The sequence below is a fragment of the Staurois parvus genome, unplaced genomic scaffold (assembly GCF_062004578.1).
Source record: "Staurois parvus isolate SC_StPar_1 unplaced genomic scaffold, SC_StPar_1.0 ptg000175l, whole genome shotgun sequence".
Classification (NCBI taxonomy): domain Eukaryota; kingdom Metazoa; phylum Chordata; class Amphibia; order Anura; family Ranidae; genus Staurois; species Staurois parvus.
Genome location: NW_028317971.1, coordinates 15,169,053 through 15,192,871, shown reverse-complemented (window position 1 = coordinate 15,192,871; position 23,819 = coordinate 15,169,053). Strand labels below are relative to the sequence as shown.

Below are 23,819 nucleotides of genomic sequence, written 5' to 3'. Positions count from 1 at the left end.
CTGCTGAGAAGTAGAATGCAGAACAAATGAAAAAGTAGAGGAACGAAGTCTAGCATGAGTGTCATGACCCAACACTGAAAATGGCAAACACCCTGTACTTTTGATTCTTGACTCTTCAGTAACACTCTAGTTAAAATTAGTATTGGAATTACAATCAGGCTGAGTCTACCTTTTAACTTTTAATTGAATTGACCTTTCCTATGCTCCTAAATCATCAATCATTTGATATGCCACACATGACATAATACCATTATAAGCAATCAAAAAATTTCCAACCAGCCTAATCATTTCATCTTCTATTCCACCTACAAAACTGAATGAAAATGACCAAGAAATGCCTACACATAGGATTTCTGAGGATCTGATTGGAATGTGGGATTGCTAATAACATAATACAGTTATAAATATTGTATAACTGTATTATTTCAGTCATGTATATTACAATATGTATTCTACCTGCGTACACCTTTGCAGATGCAAATGTGTGTTGTAGCCTCCCCCCACCCAGGTCTAAGAACCAAGCAACAGGACCACATTTGAGTCTGACAAGCCTAATGTGGTGGTTACAAAGGATGGTTAAAAAAATTTAAAAAAACAGGGGGCGTGGCTGATGACGGAGGGCTGAAGATGTGCACCGCTGAGCTCTGTGCTCTCCCAACTCATACAGGCTGTTTTACAGCTCATCTACACCCACGATTCACATATTGGCACACAGCTCTCATCCTGCTAACTCCGCTGAGCCTCAACAGGGCTCTATACAGTGCTACCTGCTCCGCCAAAGACAAGATGACGGACTCCGGGAAAACCTAGGCCTTCCTCCTCTGCCCTTGTGGCCATTCCTGTGGGCCTGGACACCGCTACTGAGTTCCTGTCTACTAACTCAGAGGCACCCACTCCTTCAGCCATGACAACTCTGCTCCCTCCCGGTATCACAAGGAATGGCTTATCTGCTACAACACTCCCAGTCTCAGGGGGATCTTCTAGCTTGAACACAGCAGCCCTTCTTTTTGCTTTCGAGGCAGACTTTGAATCATGGGCATTGAAAATGGAATCCCACCTCCACAGGGACCTTCAACATACTATCCCTCTTTTGAATTTAAACTAGTAACCAGATGGTACAGATGCCCGTCAGTTTTCCATTGGCTTAACCCCTCCATGCCTGGCCTCCAAGGGTACTATGCTACACATTTGGTGGGAATGTACCCCCCATTGGGAGATTCTGGCAACACATTTTTTATTTACACTGTAAACTGATGGACACTTCCATTCACCCCTCTCCTGAAGTAGCACTTCTTTCCTTACTGCCTGGACCCTTTAAATCCGTAAAAAAAGATGTTCTGAGACAATTTGAGGTTGCAGCCAGGGTGGTCATCCCCCCACCATTGGAAGGCGAACGCCATGCCTTTCCTAGGGGAATGGGCCAATGAGTTGGATTTTGTAAGAGACCTTCAACACCTCTTGGCGCAGGAAGCAGGAAAAGAGGACCAACTTTCACTTATCTGGACCTCATGGTTCATGTTTCGTTACTCATCCACATTTCTAGCATGGGCTGAAAATGACACTGATCCCATCCCTGAGTAGCTGTGGCGGAGTGTATATTTACTCTAATCCTACCCTCCTAACCTGACCTATACATCCCTACCTCTTTCCTACTCTATGCTATTTACTTGAGATTTTAATCTACCCATCACATCAAGCATCACCACCATATAATCCAATTTGTTATCCCCTCAACATTACTTTCTGTATGTAAAACAGAAAACACAATTTTCATATATACAATTGATGCCAAAGATAGTGCTAAGCATCCCTTCCTTTGCCTGCCTGTTATCTTTTCTATGTAAAATGACCGAAATGTAACGTGACTTTACTAGAGTGACTGAACAAAAACAAATAAAAACAACATCTAGGGAGTTAAAGGTTTGGGGGCAAAAAAACATTGTTGAGTGAGGTCAGAAGGGAACATCCAGACTGAAAGAGCTAAAATTGTTCAATTAACCACTATCTACAGGGGGGCCTTTCCAAATACACACTGAACCTTAGATGTACATGTTGTACTACAGCGGAAGAAGCAGATTCCATTCCTAGTAGCTAGAGACAGGAAAAGAGGCATACAGTGGGATCAACAAACAAATGAAGACTGTAAGAATTAGCCTTATTTGACAAATTTCAATTTCTGATGGGAAAACAGATCACGGCACACACTGCTTTATTTACAACTGTTCAGGGTGGTGGAGGTGACGTGGACTGCTTTTCTTTGCATGCATCAGGCCTCTTATTACCAACTGAGCATTATTTGTAAGATAGAGGGTAGTGAGTATTGAGAGATAAATATAAAAAAATGCAGCGCTGTATAAAATTGGGGGGGGGGGGCTCGTAACAAACGAGGGAGGTGCCCAGCTGGTGACAGCACGCCACTCAGGCCACGTGGAAGGCCGGCGACCATTTTGGATTCTGTCAGTTTATGCCAGATGTGAGTGCATGCATACTTTATGTATTTATCCATTCCCTGAATAAAAATACTGCACAATTAGAAGTTTCTTCTCTGGCTTGTTTGTTACGAGCTCCCCCCCCCCCCCCCAGGTGGATCCCTGTTACTTCTGACTTACCTTCATGAGTGGTTCCCCCTGCTAGATGGATGCTTGTACCTGGAGCCTGGAGAGTGACACTGTGTGTTACCTGTCTTGCTGAGGTTTTGCCAGATGACTCCCTGAGTTCCCTTTCCAGATCCAGATGACCAGAAGTTGGTCTGAATTACTCAAATGCGTATGACATTGCGCTTTCTGGTTAGTGCAATATACATTCATTTACAGCCACTGGAATCACAGAGAATCACCTGATGATATATTACTGAACTTGGAATTATTATATTACCTTTGTATCACTTGTGCACTTTAAACGTCACACCAGGATGTTATTCACACTATCGATTATAGCAATCCACAGCGCATATTATTGCTATTATACCATACATGCAGTTGACTTGATTGATTTATCCATATTTTATACAGCGCTGCATTTTTTATATTTATTGATCTATGAGAAGGATTTTGAGGTTTTACTTTTAAGCTAGCTGCTCAATATTTTTACCTAGCACTCGTTTGATACGTTTTATTAAGTATTGAGAGATACACTGTATATAGAAAAGGACAGATGAGATGTATCTTTTTACTTGTATGTAATTTATTTAAAACAAATGTATCTTTTTCAAATTATCCATATGGTGTTTCTGAAACAAAGTCTTTATTTATAAATACATACTTTTATTTAAAACCACATTCATCCTGCATTTTAATTTTGCATCAAAATAAAGGCAATTAGCAGCAGCCGACATCTGTTGCAGTTAAAGCAAAACAAGGATTCAAGTGCACTGAAGAGAAACGCCAAGAAATATCTCAGACAGAAGATTTTAATGGTTCATTCATATTACTTCGGAGACATTTTCTAAAAATAATGCAGAGAATGGAGGAGGTAAAAGAAATGTCAGCTGTAAACTAAATGTATCTATTTTTGATTGATTTGGAAAGCCTAGTTAAGTTAATAGACCACTTCCAAGTTTGTCCTCATGCATAACAATGTATAGTGTATGCCAGTAAGTCATCCAAGCATGACACAAAATAACTGAAGGTAATTAGCCTTCACAATCTAGATTTCACACAACCCAGGATTCACACATTTCTTGGATGAAAGCTTTGTGAATCTTGTGTAAAAACATTTATAAAAAGGACTTTAGTCTTAGTGTAGACAGCCTTACATTAAAGTGTTATTAAACCCCAGACCCTGCATTCACTATATCTGTTCTCCCACAGTACACATAACATGGAAATACAATTATTTTAGTAAATATAAACTGCTAAACACCTTTTCTCACCGGTAGTTAGAGCAGTCTTGTGACATGTATTAGTGTCCAGCAGAGCACGTTAAAGTTTGTAGGAGGAGTATTCATTTTGCTCTAGGAGGATGCAGAACCCCTGATTTCTGTCTGGACTGTGCTGATTGGCCCCAATGCCGATCACATGCACTCTCTCAAGATAGAAAAAAAAAAACACCCCTCTAGCAATACACACAATAAAGAGCATGTGCAGAGTGACTCCACACAATAATTTTTTACTTATTTACAATGTGCCTGTACACACGTGTGTAAACAAGTGCTGCATATTCTTGAGTAAACAAAAATAGAAAAATCTGTGTTCCCGGGCAGTATTTTTCAGGTACACACAGATGCACACATATGAGCATAAATATTAATTGATTTTACCTAGGAATGTACTGTGAGCACAAGTACACGCATAAATACACGCAACACAAACGCCTGAAATTACGTCCAGAAATGCTGATGCAAACATTAGTACCGAGTGCAAGAAGCCTTTCTGTACAGCATTTGTGTACAAGACTTTCTCAGAAACCTAATCCTCTGCTTGTTCTTACTATTTTTCTCAGAGTTCTGCAGAGCAGTGGAAGCCAAATTACAGGCATCCCCTGCATCAGCTGAATTTGTGTTGATATGCTTTCTGAAACTACCAGCTAAAGAGCTGCAAATGGTGCTGCTTTTCTCAAGTTATGTCGATAGATCGTCCTGTTACCCCCATCAGTTTGAGAAAAGACAAACATCAGTGTCTTCAGAACAAAAAAAGCTAAGAATCTGAAAAAAGGCTTGTTAAAAATCCTTGCAATGTATATAGTTTACTGGGAACAGACTGTTTTCCTAACAAATCTGAAATTTCAACTTTAAAGTCTATTGTAAACACTTACCTTTTGGAAGTAACCTCTTTTCACAGAGCTGTCTCTCACTTGTCTGAAGTATACATATCCATAGTAATGGGCAGGATCTCTCTAACAGAATATAAAAACATATTACTATATAAGTTCAATAAAGATTTAGACATAAGCCAGCCACACAAGATACAACCTGATTTTGCAAACCCTGTGCAGTCTCCCATTGATTCACCAACAACAAAAGAGTGGAGGGAGGAGCTACCTAAACAATCAATTTATATTGCTTATATTAGTCAGGGAGACCCTTGCACTACATAGTTGTGATTGTTAACTGATTCCCGTCTGGACTATTGTCAAGTGGGGGCTGAGCATGAGCTCTCCCATGCTATGTGGATGTCATATGACATCCTCCCAGTCACAGGCTGCACTGCAACATGATCTGTCATCCGTTGTGTCCGGTGGACACAGCAGAAGACAGATCGTTGTACTGGGCCAGTCTGGGCATTATGTGATTGCTGTCACCAACCACAGCGATCCCATGGAAGTAGTATACAATGAATAGCTTTCATTTATAGCTATTCATTGTGTATTACTGCAAAAGGAACTCTGTGATTGGTCACAGTGACCACATGGTACAGACAGGGCCAACCAGTCCATATGCACCATGTGATAGCTGTGACCAATCATAGCTAATCACAATAATACTCAGTGAATGCCTGTGAATGAATGAATTCCATTCATAAAAATGTTTTCTTATAACAGTGATCATGTAAAAGAAAAACAAAAATCTGATCACCTCCCCAGAGAAGTACACTATCATTATGGTAATTCTGTACTGCTCTGGTCATAGTATGTTAAAAAAAAAAAAGTTAAAAAATTAAAAATATATACATATTTTTTACTGAGTGTCACCAGTCAGTATCCCTAACCACCACCACACCACTCATATGATGACTCTGTACTGCTCTGGTGACATGTAAAAAGTATGTGACAGTATGGGAGAAAAAAAAATTATTTAATTTCCTAATCTTCTAAAAAAATGTTTAAAAAACTTAACATGCCTCTTAATAAATACCTCAGACTGTCTACTTTTACAGTACTTCTTTGAATTCTGAGACACCTATTCAATATGCACTGTGAGTTGGCACTGCTGTGTCATACATTTCACAACGCCTGCCTTCTGAACTACAGAGGTGCTGAGAGCAGGAGTTTCAGGAGGCTGAGTTAGTATAGAAACTTCTGCTTGCAGGCAGCAGGGTACCATGGGATATGTCATTCTAGGAAACTGAAAGTAGACAGCAGAGGAGCATGAAGGTATCCACATTATGGCATAAAGCTGCAGGGAGACCAATTCACTTTTTTTTTTAACAGATTAATATCACTTTCAAAAATTAAAGTGTATGCTGTGACAATAGAGCTTCTTTAAGATTCATATTAAGTTCAACAGTCCATTAAATACAAATTATGTATTATTGTGCACAAGCGCCATGATATCTTGGTTATCGAAGCCTATATCACATAACTGCTTTTAAATATGTCTATTTATTATGTATGCAGATTAATATTAATCAGGATTACAAAAATCAAAGTGGATAAATATCCCGTATATTTTGACTGAACAGATATTTAAATAGGAATGAGAAACCATTTTTGTGCCATTCATATGTCTTGAGATTTATTTGAACTCTGAATACGATACTTATTGTATATTGGGTGCAGGGCCTGTGAAGGTTTTATAAATGCATACAATTAATAATGGTACGTATAATCTTTTATCCCACCATACTTTTTTGCTGGGTTGTCCTTTATAAACACACTCATGCCCACTGAATCCAGCAATGTTCTGCAGCAACCCGAAATTTTACTACTGTACTCCAGGTTCCATGCCGCCATCAGCTTCTTGAAGTTATCTCAGAGCCAACTCTCCCTGGTTTTAAAGCCAGCACCTGATGAGGCACCAGTGTGTGTACTGTCAGGGACCTGGGTTTAACAATCAGGAGGATAGTGTTGTCCTCCCAAAGATGCGCTGCAGTGAATGTGCAGGACACTGCACGCAAAATCTCCTGGGATGCTGTCCCAGGAGGCAACAAGCAGGTTGGGGACACTATTCTCAAGTAGGCGAGAAACCTGGAAGTGTGGGCCAGGTTATGCAAAAACAGTATTTAAAGTAAAATAAAAAAATATTTCAATATACAATTATGGAAAAGGAGGAAAATTATGCAAAGAAGGTCCCTTACTCTATCCAAATTGAAAAGAACAAGTTTTTGCCTTTATTTCTACTGTAAAAAGTTTCGATAATATACTGAACACAGCCTGCGTTTGAACTCACCTGTAATGTAACAGGAGCTCCTCTATTGTACTTTTCATCGCCTTGAAATAGGCTTCTCTGGCCTGCAGAGCGACGCATTCGAAACGTGAACTGTGTGTCACCCAGACACCCTTCAAAACAAAGATGCAATATTAGATGCTTCAAATACAAATCTGGTTGACTAATTAACATATCAGGCTTCTTCTCAATTCCAGGTCTGGACCTGGCCTGGATTTAAGTGAGATTATTCACACAATACTGCATGCAGATAAACATAGGACAACTCTTAAAAACTTAACAAATTTAATACATGCAAAATGACCTGATCCAGTTAAAAATAAACAGACCATCTCATGTCTAAAGCCTAGTACACACTATTAGTTTTTTTTTTTCGTTCAACCCAGCAAGCTGAACGAAAAAAAAGACCAGCAGCTCAGGAGGAGCCACTGTACTAACTATCTGATGTTAGTACATCGATCTCCCCTGCTGTGCTATTGTTTTCTAATAGGGGGAATGGCCCCCAGCCAGAACACTCTAGTCAGCGCTGATCCATCTGCTGAGAACGCTGATCGGGAGCCGATCAGCAAACCTTTTTCGGTCATGCCCGTTCAACAGAAGCTGGTCGAATGTCAGACCTGCTGCCATGCACATGGGCTGAATGTCGGTGGGTCTCTGTTAATCTGGCTGATGCCACTCGACATTAGGCCCGTATGTACTAGGCTTAAGAGTCGCTCCGCCAAATCCACTGTACAGCTAATCAGGAACCTGAGCCTACATACAGTATATGTGATAAGTGTATTTGGCTGACCCCATTTACAGATATAACTACAAACCAAGCAAAGAAAAAAGTTTTTCATACATTTGTAACATAATTTGCTATAGATGTATCACTTTCACAATAATTTGAATAAAAAAAAATGTATATATATATATATATATATATATATATATATATATACATATACACATACACATTAGAAGGTTGCTGACTCATCACAGGTGCCATTCAGAGAATGTTTTGCATTTTCTGAATAAATGTAAAGCATTCTCTTATTGGATGAGGTGGAGAGCCTGATGTCCCTGCCCTGCCTCTCCACCTCATCCAATCACAGAACATATTCTCTGAATGAGCATCTGTTCACAATGCAGAACAACCACTCAACATGGGACCTGAAAGCAGTAGAGATCACTGAAGTAACAGTGTCCAGTTCTTTGATTTCCAGCTTCCATAGGCATTAGCCAGGTATGGTATATACATAGGAACATTGGTCCAAGCTGGAATGTTTCTTTTTCCATTGCAGCACTGCAAGTTCAGAGACAGTGCTGATTCACACGTGCGGTGCAGATTGAAGCTTAGGTTTCACAGATAATTGATACAGTAGTTGTTCAGTGGTTCAGTTCAGGTTTACATCAGGGTCAGGACAAGTTCAGGTCAGTATTTTACCCTGTTCACACATGTGCGGTTTAGAAACAGTTCCCATAGAAGACAGCCCGTAATCTGCACCTGAACCAGACCACACTTCTCAGAAGTCGGACAGGACTCTTCTTCAATCCGCACAGAATCCGTACTGCCAGTTTATCGGACATATGTGAACAGGCACCATAGGAGGCAATAGTATTTCATATGTCATGCAGACTGGATGTGGTTGAAACCGCAGACAATGCGCATATGTGTGAACTGGCACACAGGAAGAGGACAGGCAACCTTGCAGTAAAGACTTCCCCAGGATCCAGCTGCCAGCACAACATGGGACATACTTCATTACAGGTAAGTGATGTGAATAAAGCTGTACAGATTTTTAAAGTGAAACTTCAAGAGAGTTATGATGGCCCTGCTCATAAGAGCTTATTATCTAAACGCCTTCTGGCTATATTTGTTTTACTTTGAACCAATAGCTCACTTTCATGTCACCTGTGCAAAAAGGTTTACACTGTATAGCTCATATTCATGTCACCTGTGCAAAAAGTTTACCCTGTATATGTGGTGCAAAACAAAAAAACCTGTTAGCAGTACCCGTGGTAAATAAATCTTGTTTTGTGTTTCATATTCATCATACAGTATTCCAGGGTATTAAAAACCTCTGCAGTGCTAAATGTTCCTTTACATATTATCTGCCTACCTGAATAGGAGTCTGGAAAGGACAGGTAGCAAATACTAGTTTTCTGCAAGAAAGGAAACAAAGTAGAAAGAAAGAGGAAATGTGAGCTTCTAATTATGAAGCATGGAGAGATACCTGGACAATACAGCTTTAACTACTCACTATAAAGAAAGAAATACTGCATGTTTACTATGTTATTTCCGGTAACAAAAATACTAATCTCACCAAACACCTTACAATCGGATTGTACAATCACTTTTAGATCTACCAATAAGTATGCATTGCAAGGGCCTGCTTAGCCATTTCCCGTGCAGCGACACACAAGTACGTTGCTGGTCTTTCGGTAATTATACTGGAGTGATGCCTGCTGCTGCAGACCCTTGGGCTCTCCCATCCCTGGAGACCTGAGAGACCAGTCAGCGCATCCGCCGGCTGGCCGAACAAAGCCAGGATTGGCTTTGATCAGCTCTCCATTACAGAAAACCGGAAATGATGACCTGACATCACTTCTGATTTACTCAGAAGTAAACAGCGCCATTTTTAAGTGCAGGAGGGATTTGGGGTCTTATAGGCACCAGACCTCTCCCTTAAAGAGTACCTGTCACATGCCTATTGCTGTCACAAGAATATTTACATTCCTTGTGACAGCATTAACATAAGAAAAAAAAAAGATTAAAGAAACAGTATAAAAATAAAAAAATAAATTAATAACTGAAGAAAACAAAAAAAAATGTAAGCGTCCCCATCCTCCCGTTCAAAGGTGAATGCGCACATCGATCCCGCACACACACGCAAACAGCAATTGACCCACACATGAGGTATCATCATGAACGTCAGATCATGGGCAGTAATTTTAGCTCCAGACCTCTGTAAATCTAAAGTGTAACCTGTACAGGCTTTGAAAGCGTCACCTATGGATAGTAAAATTTACATCGTTTGTCACCATTGTACGGGCATGTGCAATTTTAAAGCGTGACATGTTTGGTATCTATTTACTCTGTGTAACATCATCTTTTATATTTTACAAAAAAATAGGGTATATTCTGTTTTTAGCAATAAGATTCAAAAAAGTTTATTTTTTTTCCCATAAAACTGCATTTGAAAAACCGCTGAGCAAATACCGTGTGACATAAAAATTAAAAAACCAACCAATTTATTCTCTAGGGCCTCTGCTTTAAAAAAATATATAATGCTTGGGGGTTCTAAGTAATTTTCTAGCAAAAAAGCCTGATCGTTATATGTGAACAAAAAGTGGCAGAAATGGGTCAGACTGGCAGTAGTTAATTGGATAGATTAGGTCGATCCTCATATTACATTTTCTTTGGTAAATGTAGAGTTAATTGTACAAAGATTGTATGGTTGATTGTACTGTTTTGCATTGCCTGTTCACCGGATTAAGCTTAAAACACATATTCACACGTCCACTGAATTTAGCATTTGTCGTGCTGTAATGAAACCATTGCACTATGGTTCCCGCACGCTGTGTTCTTTCCTTACTATGGAGAGACAGCCCTCTCTCCAACAGACCAGCAACCACAAGTTCCCGATGACACCTTCTGGTTGCTGGGTCTTCGGCCAGCTTGGTTGGCTGACGAGGTATTTTGTAACTCCTTCACATATGCAGGAGTTCAGACTTCCTAGCACAAGTACTGCCCCAGAATGTAAAGTGACCTTTACATGTGCAGCTCAGTGTACATTTTAAAGTGGACTACAAGTGACTAGGTAAGATTTTTTTGCTGCAGCAATGATCGAGACACCATTCTTTAGGGCGAGTAAAAGTAATCCAAATGGCTAAGGAGCCACCGTATTGCTTCCTGCCCTCCCTCCATCACCTTTACCAGGCTTTCCCTTGCAATCAGGGGACTTAGTAAGGATGCGACCAGCAGCATCTGGCTCTGAGCACGCAGTGAGAGGAACTGATGATGTTCCTCCCACTGTGTGACTTTAAAAACTGGAAGTATTGAGGATTTCCTCACTTCCGGTCTCCAGTTTACTGGCTTGGAAAAGCTTCAGATCGATTTGATCCAGGTTTGAACTGAAGCTTTCAAGGGCAGAGGAGACATCTGGGGTCTAACAGACCCCAGATGTCTCAATAAAGAGGACCTGTTAATGCTTATTGTTATAAAAAGTGATATTTACATTCTTATGATAGCAATAAAAGTGATAAAAATTAAAGAGGCAGTGTAAAAATAACAAAATAGTAAAAAAAATAAATAGTAAAAGAAAAAAAATGTTTTTTAAAAGTGCCCCCCAATCCACTGTGCTCAAGCATAATGGTGCATGCATGTGTCGGTCCTCAATGCATATGTAAACTGCTATTGCACCCCTATGTGAGGTATCCCCACAAATGTCAGAGTAAGAGCAATCATTCTAGCACCAGACCTCCGGTGTTACTCTAAACTGGTAACCTGTAAAGGCTTTTAAAGCGTCGCCCATGGAGATTTTAAGCTACCGTAGCTGTTTCACGGGTGGAATTTTAAAGTGCAACATATTAGGTATCTATTTACTCGGCACAACATCATCTTTTATATTCTACCTGTGCAAATACTGTGTAAGGTCAACAAAATTGCAAAACCCACCACCCACCATTTTATTACTGCTTAAAATTTTTATATATATATATATATATATATATATATATATATATATATATATATGTTTGGGGGTTCTAAACAGTTTTCTAGCAAAACAAATGATGATTTTAGATATAGGAAGAGAATGTCAGAACTGACCCGGACTGGAAGTGGTTAAGTAAAGAATGAAAAAGTGCTAGAAGGTAGAGAGCGATCCTACCATGCTGATGTGATGTGCTGACAATGCTGTACCTACTGGATAGGAAGACATTAATATTTGTGGGTGTTATGGGGGGGGCACAGGTTACCTCTTTCTCAGTGATCCGGGTGTTATGTGGGTACACCAGCTGTAAAGAAGAGAGGACATTGTTATTGTTGAGGAGACAGTCTGCTGATGCCCAGATTCCCCCCCCCCAGGTAAGGACATTGGGGTGCTGCCCCTCCCCCTCTGATCTGTCATCACACTGTCCCCTCTATGTGAGCTCCTCTCTCACATCTCCTCCGGCCCAGTACCTGTCCTCAGCCTGCCTCTCCCATACAATGACCGGCTCTCCTCTCTTCCACATACTGTGTCCTCACCTCCATCGCCTGACCTAGCTCCAGGTCGAAGGTGACCACGCACACCCCGTCCAGCCAGGCTGAGAAACACTCCCATGGCAGTCGGCCGCCTCTCGGACTCTCCGGGTGTTCCATCTCTCTCTCCTTCCCGGCCCACTCACTGCTCAGCACCCTCCTTCCCGGGTTACCATAGACACTGGATCCGCCCTGTGTCTGCGGACTGTCCTGCCGCTTTCTGCCGTTAGGTGGCGCTCTTGTCACACAGGCGCTGCTACCATGAAGAAGAGCAGCGCTCCCGGCGGACAGTGGAGTCCCTGCACCGTACAGGGAGTGTAGTGTATACAGTGTGGGAATCCGACTGTAGTTTTGGACAGATCAGGCTTTTCCTAGCACTTTCTGTTCACATGTAACAATCAGTATGTTTGGTAGAAAACCTCTTAGAACCCCCAAACTATATATATATATATATATATATGTATATAAAAGCAGAGGCCCTAGAGAGGACATTAGTGGGTCTTGCTTCTTTTTTTTTGTCACGTAGTGTTTGCACAGTTTTTCAAATGCATTTTTGGGGGGGGGAAAGTATTTTTTTTATTTTATTGCAAGAAAACACAAAACATAACCCTATTTACGCCGAGAAAATACATACCAAACATGTCACACTTTAAAATTCTACTATACATTTTTGAGGGGCGGTTCACACTATAGAAACGCAGTCTGAAAGCATTCTGGATACATTTCTGCATGAGCGTTTTTGACGCTTTCCGGTGAGTTTTTGATGCTTCTGGTTCATTTTTTCCCCTCTCTTTTTCTTCAATTTAAATAGGGACATGTGCATTCCAGTACGTTTTTGTGCGTTCCGGTGCATTTTACCCAGTTCCAGTATAGTTCTGTTCAGAAAAATTGCAGCCTGTTCTACTTTTTTTTCTGCAACTGGAACTGCAAGCACTGATGTGAACTATGACACTGACAACCATATAACCTACTTTGTGCGTTTTGGATGCAGAAAAAAAAGCACACTGAAACACATGTATTGTAAAGTGGCCCTACAAGTCTTTATAGGTTAATACTTCAGGTCTGGTGCTAGAATTACCACATGATCTGATGTTTGCGGTGATACCTCACATGTGTGGGACAATCGCTGTTTGTGTGCTTGCAGGACTGACTGCGTTCACCTTTGCGCACAAGCACGGATGCACCTCTTTTAAAATAATTTATTTCGCTTTTTTATTTTTACATTGTTGCTTTAAAAACCTTTTTTATCACTATAATTGCTGTCAAAAGGAATGTAAACATCCCTTGTGACAGCAATAGGTATGTGACAGGTACTCTTTATGGAGAGATCTCAATAAGACCCCAAATACCTCCTCTGCTCCTAAAAGCATTTATTCACATCAAGATCGGTGTGATTAAATACTTTTCTTTTTTAAAAATGCAGCCATTTGTAGCCTAGTAAACCGGAAGTGATGTAAGGTCATCACTTCGGGGTTACTACATCATAGAGCCCAATAAAGCCGGAGCGGTCTTTGTTGAACTCTATGATCAACTGGCAGAAGAGCTGGTAGGTTGATCGGGACTCCTGGTGAGGCGGATGATCCCTGTAAAGCCGTACAAGCCTCTGCTTGTAATAGCAATCGAGCAGCTAGTTAGCCGCTCCCAGGGGCGGACTGACAACTCATGGGGCCCCCGGGCAATAGGGGATTTTGGGGCCCCCCTGTCCTTGCCCACACCCAAAAAAGCCTATGAAAAAGCCAATGAAAGGTACCAGGGGCATCTCATGGGGCAAAACAAACATACTTACAAACATAGCAAATGTGTAAAGCCTGTAAGACCATGGAGATGGCCACACAAATGGCAGAGTGTCCGACTGATGGTGCAGTTGGCCTTTAACGCGTTTCGGGGATGAATCCCTTTCCTCAGAGCTTTTGCTGGAAAGGGATCTGAGGAAAGGGATTTGTCCCCGAAACACGTTAGAGGCCAACCACACCATCACACATTCGTGTGGCCATCTCCATGGTCTTACAGGCTTTAAACACATGCTATGTTTGTGAGCATGTTTTTCGTCCTTTTACACATTTTTAACCACTTGAGCTCCAGAGGATTTACCCCCCTTAATGACCAGGCCTCTTTTTGCTACTCGGCGCTGCACTAATTCAACTGATAATTGCGCGGTCATGCAATGCTGCACCCAAACGAAATTTACGTCCTTTTTTTCACACAAATAGAGCTTTCTTTCGGTGTAATTTGATCACCTGTGTGCTTTTTATTTTTCACGCTATAAACAAAAAAAGGCCAAAAAGTTTGAAGAAAAACAATATTTTTTACTTTCAGCTATAAAAAATATATAGTAAACTCAAAGTTGGTTATAAATTTAGGCCAAAATGTATTCTGCTACATGTTTTTGGTAAAAAAAAATCCCAATAAGTGTATATTGATTGCTTTGTGTGGAAGTTATAGCGTCTACAAACTATGGTATAAATACTGCAATTTACGCCATTTTTCTGCTATAGAGCGCTGCGCTAGTTTAACGGACAATTGCACGGTCATGCAATACGGTACATAAATTAAATTTACATCCTTTTTTTCCCCCACAAATTGAGCTTTCTTTCGGTGGTATTTGATCGCCTGTGTGGTTTTTATTTTTTGCGCTATAAAAAAAAAAGGCTGACAATTTTGAGGAAAAAAAAACATATTTTGGACTTTTTGCTATAAAACATGTCCAGTAAAAAAAAAATGCAAAAATCAAATTTAGTCATAAATTTCTGCCAAAATGCATTCTGCAACATGTCTTTGCTAAAAAAAAAAACCCAATACACGTAAATTAATTGGTTTACGTGAAAGTTATAGCGTTTACAAAATGGCGGGAAAGATACTGGGATTTTTAGGGGTTTTTTATACTAATAATGGCGGCGATCAGTGAATTATGGCGGCGATCAGGGACTTATGGCAGCGACCATTGACTTATGGCGGGACTGCGGTACTGCGGCGGACATTCTGACATTGGGAGGTACTGACTTGGGGTCACTGACATCCCCAAAAACACTAATACAGTGATCAGTGCAAAAAAAAAAACCACTGACACTGTACTAATAGCAATGGGGTGGAAGGGGTTAACTTTATTTTGAAGGGAAGGGTTATAGGAGTGAGGGGAGTGTTTTACTAGGGGATGGGGGTGTGTGCTGGACGGGACAAGGCTGATCGAGAAAGAGAAACTGTTCTTTCTCGATCAGCTCATTCTCGAGCTGACAGGGAAGTGACAGACAGCACAGCTACTGCAGTTGTGCTCTCTGTCACTGTTTGCCGCCGATCACCGGGACATAGCTGCTAAGGAGCGGCTGTGACCCGGCGACTGACATCTGCGGCGGTGATCCGCGGGACAGATAGGGCGGCGGCGCGCCTCGTGCTCGCCCCCTATTTGTTTACAGAACACACGTTTTAAAACGTGGTTTTGCCTGCGAGTGCCGCCCTGCCGCCGTATATGTACAGTGGCTGGGCGGCATGTAGTTAAATAAACCTTGGATAATGCACTAGGTGTTTGCACCACCTGTATGCTTTTTTCTAGTTGTTGCTTTCCCCATCTGAGCAGGGCTGCATCTCCAGAACACTATCCATTGGCTATTCATGCTTTTGTTCCCCTGACGTTGGTTCCCTCAAGGCCCTGGAGAGTATACACATTTGTCCGTTTAGGTTTCATTCTTCCATTAAAGAGACTTGTTTCAGTGATAACAGTCTACGAGGGTACTTCATTCACCTTAAAGCGGAACTAAAGTCTCCATTCTTGCTTGCCCAACAGTCTTGCACCGGCATCACACATTTCTGTCTGCGTATCTGGAACCTGAGAAAAGTGCACTACGAACGCTTAACCACTTAAGCGCCGAAAGGTTTTACCCCCTTCAAGATCCAGGACAATTTTTGCTATTCGGCTCTACGCTACCTTGACTGCTAATTGCGTAGTAATGCATCACTGTACCCAAAATATTTATTTATTATTATTACAGATACTTATATAGCGCCATCAATTTACGCAGCGCTTTACATATATATTGTACATTCACATCAGTCCCTACCCCTCAAGGGGTGTACAATCTACGGTCCCTAACTCACATTCATACATACACATACTAGGGCCAATTTAGACAGGATCCAATTAACCTACCAGCATGTCTTTGGTGTGTGGGAGGAAACCAGAGTACCTGGAGGAAACCCACGCAGGCACAGGGAGAACATGCAAACTCCAGGCAGGAGGTGTCATGGCTGGGATTCAAACCATCGACCCTAGTACTGCCAGGCGGAAGAGCTAACCATTGTGTAATTTTTTTAACACAAATAGAGCTTTCTTTTGGTGGTATTTGATCACCACTGGATTTTTTATTTTTTTATTATATAAACAAAGACCAACAATTTAATTTTGGTTTTAATATGAAATAATATATGTGTTAAAAAAATCCAGTTTAAAAAAAAAACTAATTTCTTCATAAATTTAGGCCAAAATGTATTCTGCTATGTCTTTTCTAAAAAAAAAAAAAAAATAAATAAAATCCCAATAAGTGTATAATAATTGGTTTGTGTTAAAATGAAAGCGTCTACAAACGATGGTATAGATATTTGAAAACTGATCAATCCTGAGGTACTGAGGGGTGATCAGGGATTTTTTTTTAATTTTTCTGTTACAGTGAAGTTCACTATAACAGCAATGTTTTGCACTATCATGAATGGAGTCACATCAATAACAGCTGTGATTAATAGTGATCTGTGATTGGCTACAGCTAATCACATGGTACAGGGTGCTGTGGGCCAATTACAGTTCACTATAGGAAACACAACTGTTATGAATGAAATTAATTTATAAAACCTTTATTGCCATTGTGATTATGTGATTGCATAGCGATCACATGATCCCCTGGCTGATCAAAGTGGCAAGATACGGGTTACCACAATCTGCTGTGTCCTGTGGACACAGCGGTCATGGAGGAGATGCGCCAGTGCGCATGTGCTAAGTGACGTACAGGTACGCCGTTTAGCCTGCAGCTGCTGCCTGCAGTACATGTACTGTGGGCAGTAGGCAACTTGATAATGAACCTCAAATAGAGCCAGTAGACATGCAAAAAAATGAAAAAAAAAAAAACAGGACTGATGAAGGCCATAGATGGTTCGTTTATCGGCCGAAAAATAAAAAATCGGTCGTTCTTTTGCCACCAATGATTACGACAATTGGCTGTGTTTCGTAAATTTTCCAGCATGACCGATAAAAGAAATGAGCAGGAACTGCAAAAATCGGCCGACGACATTGCCCCACTAATGATGCGAATATCGGCCGATTATTCTTTTGGATGAAAATTCGGCCGATAAACAAACCGTCTATGGCCTTCATCAGTCCTGGTTCACACCAAATGTGATTTCAAAGTGAAGCGATTTGGTCCTTTTAAAAGCACGACTTCAAAGTAGCGCTGATTTAGACACAGGTGCGATTCAGTGCCATTTACCTTAGCCCTGGTTCACACCGCTGCAACTTCAGGTGCAACATGTGATTTACAAATCGCACCTGAAGTTGCAGCTAATGTATTTCTAAGGCACTGTCTTAATAGGTGCGGCTATAGGAACATGCTACATGTTCCACCCTAAAAACGGGTGAACATGTAACATGTTCCAAAGGTGAACTTATCCTTTAAGCCGATAAACAAAAAATCGTTTGGCCCCGTTGCCGATGCTGCCACCCATATCCACGAAAAACGTCAGTTTTTCGCGGATTTTCCAGCATGACCGATAAAAACGGCCGACGGGCTGGCCCCACTAACGGCGTGAATATCGGCCGATTTTTTGGCCAATAAACGACCCATCTATGGCGTGCATTAAACCCAAACACACTAATTACACTGGTTATGAGGCTAATCTAATGCAGATAAGACACTGTGTTTAATTACCACCTTAATCAGCCACAAATGTCTGTAAATAATGTGTGTTCAGTTTTAACCACTAGCCTACAGGGCACTTATACCCCCTTCCTGCCCAGGCCAATTTTCAGCTTTCAGAGCTGTCACACTTTGAATGATAATTGCGCGGTGATGCAACACTGTACCCATATGACATTTTTTCAAATTTTTTTGAGACAGATAGAGCTTTCTTTTGGTGGTATTTAATCACCTCTGGGATTTTTATTTTTTGCTAAACAAACCAAAAACAACTGAACATTTTGAAAAAAAATTGTTTTTCTTTGTTTTTGTTATAAAATTTTGTAAATAAGTGATTTTTCTCCTTCACTGATGTGTGCTAATGAGGCTGCAGTGATGGACGCTGATAGGTGGCACTAATGAGGAGGCACTGGTAGGTGGCACTGATGGGCATTGACAGGCATCACTGATGGGCACTGAAAGGCAGCACTCATATATGGCACTGATAGGCAGCACTGACTGGCACTGCTAGGCGGCACTGATATTCAGCACTGACAGGCACTGATAGGCAGCACTGACTGGCACTGATAGGCGGCACTTAATAGCAGCATTCAAAAGTGCCACTCAGTGTTATTCATCCCTTCGTGCCCACATATTATAGCAATTATAAATAAACATAAATAAACTATCATAAGAAAAAATAATTTTCACAGTGCTCCAAGTATAATATTGTGACCACGCTTAATATATTAATCAAACAAGTCCAAAGAAATAATAAAAATGTCCATATACACTGGTAGTAAATTCATGCAATGTGTAAAACGATGTGCAAAACAAATGTGATCTTGTTCCACAACCGTGCCACTCTTCACCTCCTAAGGCTAGATTGCCTCCTCACCTCCTTAAACTGACCCCTAAGGGCCAAACAGCTTTCAGGATCACTCAGGATCCTTATCCCCTGGTAACAGGCACTTCTCCTGACGTTGCAGATCACTTTAGGGTACATCCATTACCCCAAATCGGAAGCCTCTAGGAAATAATCGCTCACCAACCCAGTGAGCAAAAAAGAATCCTCTAAGTGTGGTATTAGAGCCAAATACTTTAATAAAACTATTCATATAAACATAGCCACTCACATATGTCCATACTCTTCTTTGGCCAGTATGCGGGTGTGCTGCATGTAATCAGAAGGAATTCCTGGGTATACCAAGATGGCGGCTGGCGCCGGAAGTGCGTCACCGCGTACCGGACGTTTACGTGCTAACGTGCCTACGCGTTACGTCACTATCACTCGTGACTTCCTCTGGGCAATGCCGATAGTGACGTAACGCGTAGGCACGTTAGCACGTAAACTTCCGGTACGTGGTGACGCACTTCCGGCGCCAGCCGCCATCTTGGTATACCCAGGAATTCCTTCTGATTACATGCAGCACACTCGCATACTGGCCAAAGAAGAGTATGGACATATGTGAGTGGCTATGTTTATATGAATAGTATTATTAAAGTATTTGGCTCTAATACCACACTTAGAGGATTCTTTTTTGCTCACTGGGTTGGTGAGCGATTATTTCCTAGAGGCTTCCGATTTGGGGTAATGGATGTACCCTAAAGTGATCTGCAACGTCAGGAGAAGTGCCTGTTACCAGGGGATAAGGATCCTGAGTGATCCTGAAAGCTGTTTGGCCCTTAGGGGTCAGTTTAAGGAGGTGAAGAGTGGCACAGTTGTGGAACAAGATCACATTTGTTTTGCACATCGTTTTACACATTGCATGAATTTACTACCAGTGTATATGGACATTTTTATTATTTCTTTGGACTTGTTTGATTAATATATTAAGCGTGGTCACAATATTATACTTGGAGCACTGTGAAAATTATTTTTTCTTATGATAGTTTATTTATGTTTATTTATAATTGCTATAATATGTGGGCACGAAGGGATGAATAACACTGAGTGGCACTTTTGAATGAAGATATCTCACTTAATGATTTGTGTTAGATTAATTTTGTGACACTATTGCATGTGAGCACAATTATTGTAGTATTTGATTTAGATTTGAGCGCTGCACTTTATATAATTTTATGAATTTTTACACTGTTTGGGTAGCAGGTTAAGTGCTGGCAGCTTCCAGTAGGGTTTCTTTCCCTTTTTGCACAGGAGGATCTCTGTTTGTACTTAATAGCAGCACTGACTGGCATTGATAGGTGACACTGAAAGGCAGCAAAGATGGGCACTGATATGTGGCATTGATGTGCACTGGTAGGCACTGATGAGCACTGACAGGTGGCACTGCTGGGGCTACACTGATCATCCCTGATGATCAGTGCACATGTCCCCTCTGAGTGATGCCGATTACTGGCTCTCCTCTCCTCACGCGCTGTCACGCTGACAGCTCGAGAGGAGAGGAGAGACGGTAATCGGCATTTCCCTATTTACATGTGATCAGCTGTGATTGGACACAGCTGATCACATGACCGAGCCGACATCTTTGGCTCTTTCCGTTGATCGGTGATCCGCTGTGTCACCACTGATCGCTGCGCTGTGCGGTTAGAATGGGAAGACATCACATGACGTCCTCCCAGAACAAGAGAACCGCCTTGCGCTCATCATTACCTTATATGGCGGGGAGGCGGTTAAAGGAATGAGGTGGCAACACTATCCGCAACCGCATTCAATTGCAGCATGCTAGTGCAGGGTCCAGGGAGTTAAAGCAGGTGGTGAGGAGGAGATGCAACACCTCCTGCTTTAACCCCTTGGTTGCTATACTGCACAAGGTTACAGGGCATTTACAGATCGGCCCTATTCGCTTGAATGGGTCACCTTTGGTGGGCGCTACACCCGCCAAACATCACAGGGCGAACAATTTCTGCTGCAGCCGCGGTATTTGTACACCCATGGCCACTACAGCTGACGAGGGTGTGGTTACAGGGTTGGTTTGCTTTGTTATTGATAACACCGGTTCAGGATTGTTTGTGGGCTTCACACTGACCTGAACAAGATAATACAGGAGAGAAGTCCACTGTCAATCAGCACACATTGCAGCTCTGGTCCTACTAAGCAGGGAGAGAGGCGGAGTGCAGTTGATGCGACTCCGCTGGGTACTGCAGCTGGAACTACAGGAGCTGTACTGGCTGATGCGGCCACATGCTCTCTTTATGGCTGGCCTCACTCCCAGTCCATACCTGTGCAGTTTGCATTTGATCCGTTTCTGCAGTGCATTTTTGATGAGTTTTACTTTTTTGTTTTTTCTTGTTGCTCGACACATTAAAACGCATCAAAAACGCACTACATGCTTTTCTGCAGCGTGTCCATTGAAGTCTATAGAACCAAAAATTTAACTTTTTGCGTTTAAAAAAGTCCCTGACCCTTTCCAAAAAACGCACTGGGTGAAAACATGGAAATGTGAACATGTCCCATAGGAAATCATGCTAAATGGACAGTAGTGCGTTTCTGGAAAACCTAGGTGTGAACCTAAGGTAAGGGCTCCACTGTGTTTGAGATTCTGCAGACGGCAGGTCAACAAGCCAAGGGTGTGATCTAGCAGTCACCTGGCTACAATCTACTGGTAGATCGCAATCAATGGGTTGCTGACCCCCAGACTATAAGGGAAATGGCATCAAAATCGCACTTGTGTTTATATCAGTGCTTTTTTCAAATTGCGCTACTTGAAATCGCACCTATTAAGACAGCGCCATAAAAATACATTACATGTGACTGCAGGTGTGATTTGTAAATCGCATGTCACAACGGAAGTCGCAGCGGTGTGAACCAGGGCTAAAGACAAAACTTTTTTTTTTTTTAGATTAAGTGGAGAGGGAATAGAACACCTGTCAGATTTCTATTGCTATTTGTGTCCCCACTACTCTAGGTTCACACCTAAGCGTTTTCTGCAGCGTTGTCCAGAAATCCAATACAGTCCATTTAACATGATTTCTTATGGGACAGGTTCACATCTCTGCATTTTCACCCAGGGCGTTTTTTGGAAAGGGTCAGGGACTTTTTTTGAACACAAAACATTGTGTTTTTGGTTCTATAGACTTCAATGGGAACACTGCAGAAAAGCATGTTTTTGCCTAGCAACAAGAAAAATAAATAAAAATGAAAAAAAAAAGCATTAAAAATGCTGCAAAGATGCAATGCAGAAACGCATCAAACGCAACCTGCATAAGTGTGAACCAAAACTTATTGGGAGATTCACCCTATTTGTCCTGTTTACTGTTATCATCAAAACACAAATAGAGGGGAAATCTTCCAATGGAACACTAGGTCTAGTGATAGCCAGGATTCCCTTACTTTGGAGGGGTTTCCTCTCGCTTCCAGTTTTGGCTATGGGACAGGAAGTAAAGGGAAATCTAAATGGGACACAGATAGTTAGAAAAAAAAATTGATGGGAGTTATAACCCTCCCTTTGTTAAGCATTTCCCGTCCGCCCTATAGCGGAAATACTGCAGGTGCGCAAACTTACGTCATATATATATATATAATGTGAGCCGCGCACACCCTACCCACCCTGCCATTCGCGGCTGTCAATCACTAGGTCCCGGCCTGTAATTACTCGCTGAAGACCGGTAATTTTCGAAGATCCCCAATGGGGAGGAGGACTGTTTTGTTTACTAACAGTCCTCCTACCTGTCAGCTTGGGCACACTGCATAGCCATCCAGAGCAGTGTGCTTACAGTGAAGCACACTGACACCTAGTAAAACACTCCCTGTACACAGTTAACCCTTTGATTGCCCCTCATGTTAACCCATTCCTGCCTAGTGCCATTAGTACAGTGTCAGTGCTTGTTTTTTTTTTTTTAATATTTGTTAGCACTGATCACTGTAATGGTGTCACTGGGGATGTCAGTGACACCAAATCAGCTCCCCCCAGTGTCAGCATTTCTGCCGCAGTCCCTATAAGTCGTTGACCGCAGCCATTACTAGTAAAAATTAAAATAAAAATTTCAGGATATATACCGCCATTATTAAATGATGTAACTTTCACGTAAACCAATTTACATGCATTGGGATTTTTTTTTTAGCAACGACATATAGCAGAATACATTTTGGTGTAAATTTATGACAATTTTTTTTACTGAACATGTTTAATAGCAAAAAGTAAAAAAAAATATTTTTTTCTCTCAAAATTGTTGCTTTTTATAGTTATAAAAAAAAAATGCACAGGCGATCAAATACCACCGAAAGGAAGCTAAATTAGTGGGAAAAAGACAAAAATTTAATTTGGGTGTAGCGCTGAATGACCGCGCAATTATCAGTTAAAGTAAAACGGCGCCTTAACACAAATAATGGCCTGGTCAGGAAGGGGGGTAAATCTTCTGGAGGGCAAGTGCCTAAAAAAATAAACAGTTTTGCCTTTAGTTACACTTTAATTTGCAGGGATTTTCTCTGACTTCCTTTTTGCCTATGGGACAGGAAGTGAAGGTAAATCTCCCCGGAGGGACACTGGTGGCAAAGATCCAACCTGGGGTGGACTGACAACTCATGGGGCCCCCAGGCAATAGGGGATCATGGGGCCCCTGTGTCCTTGCCCAAACTCAAAAAAGCCTATGAAAAAGGTACCAAGGGCATCTCATTGGGCCCCCTACTGACCCCGGGCAATGCCGCGTTTCCAAATGGTCAGTCCACCCCTGGATCCAACAGGGGTTATAACCCTCCTCTGCCCAAAATTAAAAT

General features: G+C 41.5%; 1 protein-coding gene across 1 annotated transcript in view; it reads right to left on the bottom strand.

The window, feature by feature from the left end:
• Positions 1-12,472, bottom strand: part of DENND6B (DENN domain containing 6B) — a 61,167-nt gene extending 48,695 nt beyond the window's left edge. The window contains exons 1-5 of the mRNA XM_089676981.1: positions 12,276-12,472; positions 12,005-12,043; positions 9,145-9,187; positions 7,046-7,155; positions 4,753-4,833 (exon numbers count right to left, since the gene is read on the bottom strand). Of these exons, the coding sequence (XP_089533107.1) occupies positions 4,753-4,833; positions 7,046-7,155; positions 9,145-9,187; positions 12,005-12,043; positions 12,276-12,389 (387 nt within the window). The 5' untranslated portion in view covers positions 12,390-12,472. The remainder of the gene's footprint in view (positions 1-4,752; positions 4,834-7,045; positions 7,156-9,144; positions 9,188-12,004; positions 12,044-12,275) is intronic.
• Between the last annotated feature and the right edge of the window lie 11,347 nt (positions 12,473-23,819).